At 41.5% G+C, this 13,031-nt stretch overlaps 1 protein-coding gene across 3 annotated transcripts in view; it reads right to left on the minus strand.

The window, feature by feature from the left end:
- Positions 1-1,203: 1,203 nt before the first annotated feature.
- Positions 1,204-13,031, minus strand: part of KIAA1217 (KIAA1217 ortholog) — a 263,677-nt gene continuing 251,849 nt past the window's right edge. The window contains exons 13-21 of one of the 3 annotated variants that reach the window (XM_018557956.1): positions 11,948-12,095; positions 10,622-11,096; positions 9,357-9,528; positions 8,597-8,733; positions 6,483-6,629; positions 5,756-5,883; positions 2,980-4,564; positions 2,513-2,638; positions 1,204-1,918 (exon numbers count right to left, since the gene is read on the minus strand). In XM_018557956.1, coding sequence (XP_018413458.1) covers positions 1,412-1,918; positions 2,513-2,638; positions 2,980-4,564; positions 5,756-5,883; positions 6,483-6,629; positions 8,597-8,733; positions 9,357-9,528; positions 10,622-11,096; positions 11,948-12,095 — 3,425 coding nt within the window. In that variant the 3' untranslated portion in view covers positions 1,204-1,411. The remainder of the gene's footprint in view (positions 1,919-2,512; positions 2,639-2,979; positions 4,565-5,755; positions 5,884-6,482; positions 6,630-8,596; positions 8,734-9,356; positions 9,529-10,621; positions 11,097-11,947; positions 12,096-13,031) is intronic. The other 2 variants (XM_018557957.1, XM_018557958.1) reach the window with 2 other exon arrangements.

Raw genomic sequence — 13,031 nt, forward strand, 5'->3', positions numbered from 1 at the left:
ATATTTATTTATTTATATATATATTATTCCCAGGCAGTCTTATAGCAACCCCATTGCACTTAACAGGACTCAGCAGGTTACATAGGAGAAATGTATTTTCAGAGCTGCAAGTTTTTGCCCATTAAGTTAGAATGAAAAATAGAGCTTTTTTTTTTTTAATGCACTATTTCTTAAATGTCTAAAAGCATAGACAGCGGCTATGGGTAAGAAGTTAATGTATTCTGGTTCTTGTTCTTTTTTTAAAGGCTTTTTACCTTTTAGGTATATTAACATTTAAAAAAAAAACAACCTTCTGCAGCTTTAGTGGCTTTTTCCAGTCTTATTCAGTCTTATTCAGCCTGACAGGTACACTTGACTGGGGAACTGTGCTCTGTGCGGCAATGTTCTGACCACTAAGAATCTATATCCAACAGAAGCCACCATCCATCCGACCAATAAAAATATATATGTAATAAGTTAAGTGACAAATGTGTTAAAAACATTTTTATGAAGCTGTTCTTCAGCTCAATAGCTATTGGCATGAAAAGAGGGAATTCTCTATTTGACTGGGGTCCCCTCTGTATATTACATGAAGGGGTTCCCACCTCCCTTCACATACAGAACCACTGTATTACTGCACCGGGGAGACCCAAAGGGTTATTGGTTTTCCTGTAAATTCCATTTAAATGCAACATATTTTTGATAAAAGATTCCCTCATCAGCTCCACCCATTATTGAGTGACCCAGCCGGAGCCTTAAGACACGTTAGCTTTGTACGAAAATATCTTGGCAAAAAAATAAAAAGCAACAAAGATGTCTTAGTTGACAAAAATAGAAATCTGTAGTCAAAGCCAGCATGATGGAAAATAAAGAATAAAACTTTGTGCTAGATTTTTTATCTCTGGCAGGTTCCATAATGAAAAATAGTCTATACAAAATATTCCGCATCCACGCTAACTTCCTTTTAGTTTTAATTTTTTTCCCAGCCTTCCTAGTTTACACACACATGCGAACTTACAGTATTAGAATATATACAATCACACGCACACAGTGACTTTTTTTTTTTACATAAAAACAAGAAGGCCGATTTGTAAGCGCTTAAGTAGAGGAAAGAATCATTTGTTGCCACTTGGAACCAATCAGACTCGAGATGCCGTTACTTCAGGTTGGAAAATGGGAACGTGATTTTGATTGGGTGCTCCCATTGTCCAACCAAAATGACTGATACTGGCAAACACACTTTCCTTATCCCACATCATATAAATCGGCCTTAAAGACCAATAAAACAAGGGCAATGTTATAATTACAACAGCAACAAGGTCAACGAGAATTGCTAGGCCTGTTATGTACAAAGGCAGGAACAGTAAGTCATGAGAGACTGAAGAAGGTAGGAACCGTGGCACATCCAGTGACAGTGGTGGGTTAGCACGAGTTATGAGGCCTCCTTGGGAGTGATGATCTTGCTGGCTATTCCGTTCTGTGACTTGTAGCTGGTGAAGCTAGGCGTGTGAATGGTACGGATGCTCTTCATACCTTGAGTCATTGAAGTGGGAGAGACAGAAGTAGAGGGAGAAGTAGCAGAGGAGGAGGAAGCAGCAGCAGTAGCAGCAGGAGATGGCCTGCCGTTGGCATTCTGCGGTGAAAATGAGAGATGGTGACCTTTACCTGTGTAAGAAGGGCTCTGCAGCTTTGAAGTGCCGTTATGCACAGCACGGAGGAGGGAAGAAGAGTTAATAGCACGACTGGACTGAGTGTTAGAGCTGGTTACTGGGATGTGAGACTTCACCGGGGGGTTATGGGAGTTAGGGGTGTCATTACATTGAGCAGGAACAGAGCTGCTTTTTCCACTGTTAGGGGAAAGAGCTGGAATCTTAGAAGCAGATAAAGTAGGGGAAGCAGCCTTAACATCCCCACCAGCTTTCTTAGCACCTCCGTTAGCCTGCAAATAAAGATGGCAGGAAGACAAGTCGGTCAAAACGTTGAACAATGAATACACCAACACGGGCACAGGTGACAAACCCCCAAATAGTTAAAAGTGTTTGCTGAAGTTCACTGGACCTGGCAGAATCCACAGAGCACAGAAAGGTTTATAGAACGGGAGAGGTGGAGAGGCGTGCGGTAACAGTCACTTAGAGCACAGACGGTGCGCTGCATGGGTCATGCCGTGTAATTAGAATGGGAGTGAAATAGCAAGCTGTTAATGGAGTGCATTGAACATAAAAATGTTAGTGCTCGGCGTCGTCAAGTGCGCTCTGATGTCTACCCGCGCATTCCTACAGTAATCCGCGTTCACTTCATCTCAGTTGTGCGTCTTGAAGTGGAACAAAGCAGGAGGGTGTTTTATTGCAGGCATGCAGAGATGGCGAGAGGGAGGCAAAAAAAAAAAAATACTATAGGATTTTTTTCATGCCACCAGATCCAGGTATTTTAACTAAAAACAAGCGTGAAAGTTACAACATCCTTTATTTTGGCTACATTTAGTCAATTACTTGGCTTGTCCTTCTTTCAAAGTTTTGCTCTAAGGTAAAACTACCTGTCTGTACTGTCGCTGTGGCTCCTGAAGCTTTGGCTGTTTGCTAGTTTTTTCCGGGGTTCCTTGTCTACTTTTAGAAGACATTGGTATTGGCATTCGGCTGGTTTGTGGAGCTCCGTTTGAACCCTACAGGAACAGCCAATGGGAGAAAGAGACAGAGATAACACATGAATTATACAAGAGAAGTGACTTCACTGAGAGTTCATACGACATGCTCCACCATAATCAAACGAATCTTTAGCCATGCAGAGGTTACTGTAAAAAAAAATGTAAATGATTCTTAGGAGGAAAACAAAAACAAGTTGAGGCGAGCAGTTTTTGCTCTTTTGCCCATCACCAAGTAATCAAACATATTAACTCAAAAGTTTGTTAGGCACCTACGGGAAAAGCCAACCACCAGAATAGCAGTCAAATGATTAGGCACCGCTGGGACACACTCAAGACTTTGGCTTTTTATGCACAGATACCTTACGCGCTGAAATAGGTAGGGATGATGGAGACTCTATAACAAGTTTTGTATCCTCCACCAGCACAGGTTCTTTAGCCAGGACAGGAGTTTGGGACAAGGTTTTGGTGTCTTCTCTTATTTCAATAATATCAGACCCTGGTCGTGGCGTCATTTCACTTATTGTGCTTTCCAGCTGCTTGATGGTTTGCTCAAGACTGTCTAAAGTTCTGTAAGTATTTTGCCTGATTTCATCTGTCCTGGACACTTGATCGGACTCTGCAAGACCGTGGACCTCTAGCTTTTCAAGGGCCGGGTTTGTATTTTCCTCTTTGCTCTTGGATCTTACTATTTCAAACCTTTTTGCTTCTTTGTGTTGCTTTAATGTTCCGTCAGGTTCTTCTTCATCCTCGTATACGACCACCTGCAAAGTCTTTTTGCCAGTTTTCGTCCCCGTACGAATGGCTTGGGTCAAAGCTGCCAGCTGCTTTTTGGGGAATTTAAACTTGAATTTCTTCTTCACATCTTGCCTCTGACCAAACTGATAATCAGAGACATCAGACCGGTCTTCGTCAGTGACTAATGTCTGAGAGGGCACCCCATCCTGGAACATAGACTGTTTCATTTCTGCTAGAGAAGGATAGTTAAATCTGTATCTGCTCTGTACCTTGATACTTTCTGCTACTGTTTTAGCCAAGTCGACCTTGTGCTGTGCTGCAGGTGCATTGGATTCCTCCTCCTCCTCTTCTTCTTCCTCTTCAATCTTTGCAGTTGTCATAATTTTTTCTAAATCATCATCACATTCTTCAAATATGGTTGAAAGCCTTTTATAAGCAGACCTAATATCCATTGGCTCATCGAATATAATAATGACTGGCTTCTTATCTGTACACATAACGGAATCTTCCGATCCAGCATTTGTAGTATTATGCAAGTTAACCTTCTCTACATTCTCATGATCAACGTTGACCGTCTGGATCTCGCCTCCCTTTCGGTTTACAAGATCTTGGACCTCCCCTGAAGACAAGACCTGAAGTTCTGTATTCGTTATCATAAAGGCAATGTTATCTGCTGGAGACTTTGGTTCATTTGGTGATGTCGGGGATATTGCAGGAGAATCTGTGTCCTCAGAAGGTTGATTGGCGATCCTCCTTGATGTCTTCTGTCGTAGTACAACTGTCTGACCTAAGTCTAAATAAGGCATTCCTTGTTCCTGGAAAGCTTTGCTAGGATCCTGGTTCTCTACAACTTTTTCTACATTAGAAACCTTAACAATTGTTGACCTTGAAGACTCTGTCTTGTGTTCTATTCTTCCATTACCCACTTCTGGAACTACAGGAGAGGTCAACTGGTTTATAACCTGGTTTTTAGGATGACTATGTATAGTGGTGTGTTCTTCGCCTTTGGGTTCTTTTTCTTCTTCCTTGTTTTTATGTTCGTCCCTACCTATGAACAGATTGTATGTAGACTGCTCGGTAACTACAACTTTGTCCTCCTGCCTATGCTTAGCAGAATCAGGTGCAGAACTTTGTACAGAGTGAAATCTCCACTTGTTCTCTGTGCTTTCAACATGTTTTGGGCTTTCGGGCCTTAAAAATTCTTTTGAACTGACAGTGCATGACACCTATGGGAAAATATTACAGCGTAAATTTAAATGTTCATTTTCTTGTTAAAGCTCTAAGCACTAACAAATCCTAACTCCTATCTGGTTTTTATTGGGGTCTGTTTCCCCATATGAAAAGAGGTGATGAAATATCCCTCCATTGGGGATACAGACAGCAACAAAGCACATTTTTCAGTAAAATGGGGAGGGGTGAGAATCTCTCTTAGGTTGTTATTGTCTGTGACTTCCTGTGCCAATGACCATCGCTATCCTCATTTTGTGTCCTGCTATCACAGGGACAGGAAGTGATATAACATCACCGCGGTGTGGTCACGTACAAGTCTCCAGGCACAGAGGCTGCAAATGCAAACAGAAATAGAATACATATGTTTATGAATATGTCACTGTTGGATGTACCACACAGCCACCCCGCTCAATTTACAATGATCCTTTACCACCACCCCCCATGACCTGACTTCTCTTGAATACCAAAGTACAACATGCCCCTGCTGTGTTGTACAAACAGCAATGTCCACATAATAAATTAATAATTTATGTTTAAAAACAAAATACAACAGTAAAACAAAAATGACTTGATTCTTTCCAAACATTTCAGCCTGAAATTAAAAAAAAGAAAATAATTTCATAGACATAAACATGCAATGAAGTTGAAAATAAACAAGCAAGCAGGGGAGGCAGGTAGATAAAAAGCATTATAAAACACAAGTACAGCTACAGAGATTCAACTACTGAAAAATGTTTTTATTACTGCAGCTAGAATAATAGCAAGCATGTATAGCAGTATGGCGGCACCTGCTGAGAGTCACGGGCAGATATTGTTCGATGTAGCCAATTTCAATTTGTTTCAGAGGATTTTCGATGTGTGTGTTCAAAGATCAGAAGATGGTGTAACTGGACAAACGTTGTTAAGACCACTTTCAAATTTGTGCTGATTTTTCATAGGACTAGATAGAAGAACATGTCTCCTGGAAGGGTAAATTGCTCAGAAATGTGGACTAAACATCGAACAACCGTCTGCCTCTTGTATTGGCACTTAAGGAGAAGGTGTAATTGCAAAGAAATGCATCATTCAGAGTAGCTGGCCTATACAGATTACTGAGTGTTAATATGAGTAGTTTAGGAATACTGGATTGGTTAGTAGGAGCCAAGAAGGTTAAGATACAGCCTTACACACTGAATTACCTTCTTCTCCTTGTGCAGAGCTAAACCTGGCGGTTTGAAATCTCTCTCGTGTGTCTCTGTTTTATGGGGCTCATACTGCACCTTTGAATTAATTTCCACTATGGAACACTTCTGGAAAGCCTAAAAGATGGAAAATGTTATATATAATGGACAGCTGTTTTTTTTCTTTCTGCAGGCTAGCAATCTCACTTAGGATGCTGCTTATTCATAGATTGCCTGCAAATAAACCACCCCGTTTGATGGACTAAGAGATATAAATGCTAAGCAAGCCCTTGGCGCAGTGGTAATACCTTTCAGAATATGGCCCTAATGTGTTCGTCTTATTAAAAAAGTTCTTCTTTTGAAATGTCTTATTTGTCAATTTGTTTAAAGTGTGTCAGTCTCAGACATTATCTGTATATAATTCTATTCTACAATGGTCTTCCGTGTAACGTACCTCACCCACCCTAGCAAGACCTTCAAGCGGAACTCCATGCTCCATGTTAAATAACAGTTATAATACACATAAGGGGGCTCTTTTTTCTGTAAAATTATTTTTATTTCTGTCCATTGAGTCCTGAGATTTCCATAGTCCGGGGGCTTTGCTTGAAATGTGTTTGCTGAATATATTTCAAACATAAAATGGTTATTATCATTATGAGGGGATCATGAATTCTTCACTCAGTATTCCGTGGAGGAAACCTTTAATTATTGCTTTAAAAAAGTTGTTGGAGCATTACCTGAAGTTCTGCCATGATCCTCTCCCCTTCCTCTTCCTCATCTTCATCCTTTACAGCAGAAGACATGACTGTGGTCACAACTGAGGAACCTCTTGGAATTTCTGCTTCTGTAGTCACTGTCTTGGATGGAAATACCTCTTCAGAGTCCTATAAGGGAAATGGCATGACAATAAGTGATTGGAAGCCAGACCGTATTCATTTACCTTGTTTACTTCAAGAACATGAAAAGTGAAACCCTATACGGTGTTCATAAAATCACTTGCTGTAGTCATTCACTGCCACAGTTCAGCTTTAACTGGACCTGAGCTCAAAAAGTGTAGATTTGCCATGTTCAAGGGACCATATAAAAATGCTAAATGTGATAAAATCTACGTTTTGTCTTGAATTCCTCCTGAAAAATAGCCGTGTACTACTGTGCCATGAGCCTCGTGGGTCTATAACCTTAGTGTGAGATCATCTAAGGCACTGTGCCCCCGACTGCTAGTCTCATGAGATTTGGGGATGTCACTACTGTGCTGCTTTTGCTAAGCTGTACTGGAGGACTTACAGTGCAAGGATCTCCTTGCTTTAGCTTCTTGTATTCTGTCCTTTTTAACCTCTCCTGCGGGTTCATGATCATTACCTTATCACTCATCTGATTACCAGTAATTGGGGTTGGGAAAGGGATGGGGAGTAGCACTGACATAAGGAAGCAAAGACCTACTTCTACCAAGATGACCAGCTCCACACAGAGGCACAGTGCAGAAGGTTAGCTGCAGGGAAACCACGGGCCATACTGGTGGATAACCCTTTGCTCTCTGCTTGCCTTTTTACGAACTTGCAGTCTGAACAAAAGATAATTTTGGCAAAAACCCAGCAAGCACAGGGAGAGCATAGAATGTGATGCAGCCAGTGGAGTTGATTTACTAAGGGCAAATAGACTGTTCACTTTCCTAGTGAAGGTTCCCTTAGCTTAGTTCATGTGGGGAAAACTCACTTTGCAAAAAAAAAATGCAATCATGTGCAAAGAAAGTATTTCTGCTTGTACATGATGGAAGTCAACAGAACTTCCACTCATTCACCAAGCTTGCAAAAGTGAACAGCCAATTTGCTAATTTACTATTTTAGTAAATAACCCCAGTGTCTCTGATGTTGAAGTAACCCAAGACCCCCGCACTGGAAGACATAACTGCAGGACACAAGACCAACACTGAGGGATGTTACAAAAAAACACCTGTTATCCTTAGCAATACATTCTGTTTGTAAAACTTTAACTTCACTTCCTAGCGTCACTGTCTCTCTTATAAGAAAACGTTTGACAATTATTCTTTAGCTGAATATGCAAATTGATAGAACTATGAAGGTTCTCATTCATCCAGGTCATGGTATATCTGTAAAAAATAAGTCAAGGCAACTGGACTTGCTGTATTTTTCTTGAAGATGAGCTGAATTCAGAATTGAGAAAGCCGGTCCGATGACCAGTGAAACGTCTTCATGAAAAATACAGCAAGTCCAGTTGCCTTCACTTATTTCTTACAGATAAATGAATAGAAGCTCTTACAATTGGGAGCTTTTCCTGTGATTAGTAAGGCATGTTTGTGCCATTTACACTATTAAGAGCAAATCCAGCCATTAATCTGTGAACCCAAAATGATATCCAGAACAGTCCTCCCAATGGAGACCAAGGAAAATGCAAGGACTGATAAGAAGATGCAAGCAAAGTGCCATGTGGAAGGAAGATGTGATGGCCCTGTATTGGCACAGCAATACAAGCCTTGGACTGCTAATTTTACATATATCAGTCCTAATCATTTCAAACATTTACTATTTTTAGATGACTAATCACTGATTCACCACTGTTGTGGAAGATGGGCCGCCCTCCATCACATTTGTGCTTATGGCAGATTTTATCCTCTGTGCCTGCTGCCAGCAAACTTCGTATATGCACAGAGAAATGTAGGTGAATGGCTGTTGAAGATGACCCTGGCTACGGGAATGCTCCTGACTTTCACCTCCTTATAAAAATGTCCCTGAATCTGCTGTTCAACTGAGTGCAGTACACTGTGATCTGATGCCAGCTACTGCACTTTGCACATCTTCAATGTAGTGTGTCTGATCATTTACAATTCCCACACCTTTACCTTGCTTTCTCTCCATTCTGCACTCCATGTGGTGCCAAATCCAGTCCCATGCGGGAATATACGTCGAGGAGGGGGCGGAGGAGGTGACTTGATTATTTTCTCACTTTCTTGTTCAACTTCTTTGCTACTCTCTAGAGCAAACACACATAAAATGTTATCGGCAAAATATATGCAGTGTAAAAAAGTTTACTATACCAAATGTTTAAATATAAAGGTATATAATATATACACAATTCTAATGCCCCAATGATATACGACACTTGATGAACAGAGTGTGTTGATTAACAGCCTTTGTAAAGTCTAGTTAAAGCAAAATCCCTATGACATCATGGGTCCTTCCTCCTGTGGTGGCTATGGGCGATCCTTCCTCTTTACCTGACTGGCTCTCAAATAAAGACATGTGAGCACCGATCAGGGCAGTGACAGCTGGAGCTCACAGAAAGTAGATTGAATGACACTGGCCATCATTCAGCCTGGAAGACTGAGGACATTTTGTGGTGAAAAAGTACTGTAGGGGACATAATCAGATTGAAGGTTTTACAGGAACAGCCTCTTTTTTATTTGAACTTTTACCAGCCAATCAACTTTTATTTTTCATTTAGCCGGAGTTCAGCTCAACACTTGGACTGCTCTCAGGACTCGTGTTTGTGAACCGTGGGATAAGGATGGTGCATATCAATACAGTTCATAACAATGCACACTCAGGAATTACAAGTAGAGAATGGAAAGTATCCAGAGGTCCATCAACTCTTACCAATGACTTCTAATTTCTCTGCGTTGTCCAATTTTGGAGGCTGATCTGGTATCTCTAGACTGGGGATGGACTTCATGATATTGGCCTGTGCCTCTTCTAACATCTTTTCAAACTCTTTTCCATTATAATGATCCAGATTTTGTCTTTTCTCTTCAAACTTTCTCTCTGCTTCCTGTAGGAAGTAAAGAAATGCAAGCAAAATACTTAGCTAAATCATTCTCAAATATTTGTAACTAGTTCCAAGAAACACAATGGGAATCATATGAAAATTAATGTTTAAAAAAGGGATGCACCGATCCTGTTTTTCGGTATAGAGTACGAGTACCGATACCAGTGCCCCGATTATCAGGAAGTCGGGCGGCGGATCATGTACCATCACTCGGCTTCCTGATTGCCTAGGAAGCCGGTGTTCTATCGAAAAAACACCGGCTTCACTTGCGGAGGCTCCCTGGCTTCTTGACCAATCATGAAGCTGGGCAGCGGGTCAGGAGGTGCCGTCCGGCTTCCTGATTGGTCAGGAAGCCAGGCTGCCTAGCAACAAGTGAAGCCGGCCTCCTGGCCGATCAGGAAGCTGGATGTCACGTCATGACCCGCCTCCCTGATTGGTTAGGAAGCCAGCTTCACTTGTTCCTAGGCAGCCTGGCTTCCTGACCAATCAGGGAGGCGGGTAATTACATTCCTGGCTCAAACCTTTAAGTTATGACAACCTGAGAGGGAGGTGTAGCTAAAACTAGGGGCAAAATGCAAACTTCTCCACATGTCTAGTGATAGAGGCATTAGTAGTGCCTAGTAGATTTCTTGCTTGAAGTAAACGTATGCTTTGCCCACACAGGGTAGAAAACAACATGTTCACTTTAAAACCAGCCCTCATATCATCTAACACTTGCCTTCCCATCGCTCCCCCCATTAGTTCACCACCAGAAGTAAGGAGATAAATCCCTATGTAACCTCCATTTTGTTCCCAATCTTAACTTACACAGGGCTAAGCACTCTCTCTCTGTCCCAATGTGGCAATGAGGGGCCAATCTTAACGCATCATTGTTGTCATATGTAAAGGGAAGTGTGTCACATGATCACCATACCCACACGTATATGGTAATTTTCCTCTCCTCCAGCAGCATATAGAGTGGTAGGACAGTGAAGGTAAGGTAAGCCTATCAGGGAAGGGGGCCAGGCACTAAGTAAAATTGTTGATTTGCCCTGCATGGGCAAAGCACAGGCTTCCATTAAACCACATAAAAATGCAGCTAATGAGGACTTAGTACCTCTATGGAGACAGCTCGATTCCTATAGGCCACATGCTGAATTTCATCAATAAATAGGCTCTGCCCAGAGGATCCATTATGCTGAGTGGGTTGTACAGCTGAGGTTTGCTCTTGAGCAGCAGTGGCTGGTAAACTTGTTGAATGATGGCTAGCTGATACTTCTGTCACATGACCAGTCTGATTAATGGAGTTATGAAGATGGTTAACCAGTGCTGAAGAGTGTTGAGATTGATGAATATGGACAGGGGAGCTTTGTACTTGATGAACTTTGACCCCAGCTGACAGTGGCACCACCTCTGACTTTACAGATACTGTCGGTGATTCCACCACGTTTTCGGATTGTGTTAGCAGAAGGTATGCATGACTTTTTGGTTCTCTGTGTCGGGTCATCTCTGTTTCTGTAACTTTCTCCGTGATGATAAACTGGTTATTCTGATTGAAGTCAACAACTTTAGAGGGTCCATCACTAACTTGCCTAGGGGGAACCATAAAAGAAAAGGAAGTCAGTTCCTACTTTATACTTTAGTTGTACCATATTATTTTTAATAAATACGTCAACTGATATCTTAACTATTGTTAACTAAATAATGCCATAATGAGATGTAAGATTGATTAGACACTAGGGTACCATTTGTATTGGTGTCTGAAGTCTTGCAACCTTCCTAACTGCTACATTTTAAAGGTATAAAACGAGGTATAACTCCAGGGCCTTGATAAACTGACTACAGTAATTAGTCTTCAGTGAGTGGCAATACTGATCCCTAGCAGAGGCAAAGCAGAGTCAAACGTCTCGGCAAGCCTGGTCTTACTAACCTGTCCCTATATCTGGACCTTGTTAAGAGCATCATTTTGAAGAATACCATTACAAATACAGTAAACTCCCAGTTATCCGGCACCCATTGGGATCAGTAGATGCCGGATAACAGTAGTTTCTGGTTGCTTGAGAGTTAATGGTAACTCTCAAGCAACCTAGGTCCATTATAATAGCAACCTAAAACAGCCAGTAGCAGGCTGGCTATTGAACCCCCACGCACTGAGCAGAGGAGCGGACTTGAGAAAGATCATTTTCAGGTCCGCTTCTATGCTCAGTTGGCCAGCCTGCTATTGCAATTTGAAATAGCCAATAGCAGGCTGGCTATTGAAACCCTGCCCACTGAACAAATTTTGGGTGTGCACCAAGCAACCGCCAATTTTTTAGTGTGCATCAAGCCACTGGCACAAAAAAAAAAAATAGAGGACATGTTATGCCCTTGATTTTTTTTGCTGGTTACTTGAATGCCGGATAATAGGTTTACTGCATACAGACAATCGGTGAGTAGGTGTCACCTTCTTAAGGATGAAAGGGCATCAGTCATGTTTCGGATCCTCTTTAGTAAGCTGTCCAGCTTGTGGGGTTCTTCTTTGAGAAATCTTACAGCCTCCACCTCCACCCGCAGCACCGCTCTCATCTTATTCTGTAAGTAGGGAAACTCCCCTGGAAACAAGAGAGGTGACCTTGTAATACATTCACTTTCTACTCTAAAAAGCAATATAACAAAACACATGGAAAATACAATGTTATATAATAAATACAATATTTATCATAACCAGGCTTATTTATTAAGGCCACGCAGAGGTCAAAGACCATCTAGTCAGATTTAAGTTTATCATAGGCAGTCCAGAAAAAGGTGACAGGTGGTTCCTGTGGGTTACTGCACTCTCCATATTTCTCCACAAGTTACTGAAAATAAAATTATGGTCCAGATTATGGCCCAGCACAGATTAAATACAAAGCTATTTTCTGTTGTTGTGCATCAATTATGTAGAACTTGGGGGAAAAGAATTCAGAAGGCATTGGTTTCTGTTCCTTCTGGCCACCTGTCCATTGCATTCATGAAGAGTAACTCCACTTTTGTTGAGGAAAAACAATCCAATCCAAGGTAGATTGCAAGGATTTGAACACATTTCTACCTTCTGAATAAAAACCTGTTTGTTTTGCCATGTCCTTTCCAGACTGATTCCTGAATGGAAGGGTCAGGTCCTTTGCAAACTCCTGGTGCACTTTCAGTGTTCTAATGAGGAAAGTTGCAGTGTCAATATCCCTTTAGAAATAGTTCACCCTTAGGGAAGATCTCACCAAAAATGACATTTATATTGCAGGAGATGCTTAAAATGTTTTTTTTGTGTCTGCAGACTGCTGGGAAAGATTTTAAGTGAATCACAGAAGCAGGAAGTTACAGTTCTGGGGGACGTTGGTGTACAGAATGCCTCAAGGTTGCCATATTGCATTGAATTTATCGATTCGTTTTAGAAAATACAATGCATGGGATATGGATATCACTGATCTCCGTGGCCCCTCCATGAGATAAGTTGAATAACGTCTAGTATTATTTAACCCACTTCCTCTAAGCCTGGGGGGGGGGGGGGGGGG

Source organism: Nanorana parkeri, unplaced genomic scaffold (assembly GCF_000935625.1).
Source record: "Nanorana parkeri isolate BGI_ZX_2015 unplaced genomic scaffold, ASM93562v1 scaffold313, whole genome shotgun sequence".
Taxonomy (NCBI): Eukaryota; Metazoa; Chordata; class Amphibia; order Anura; family Dicroglossidae; genus Nanorana; species Nanorana parkeri.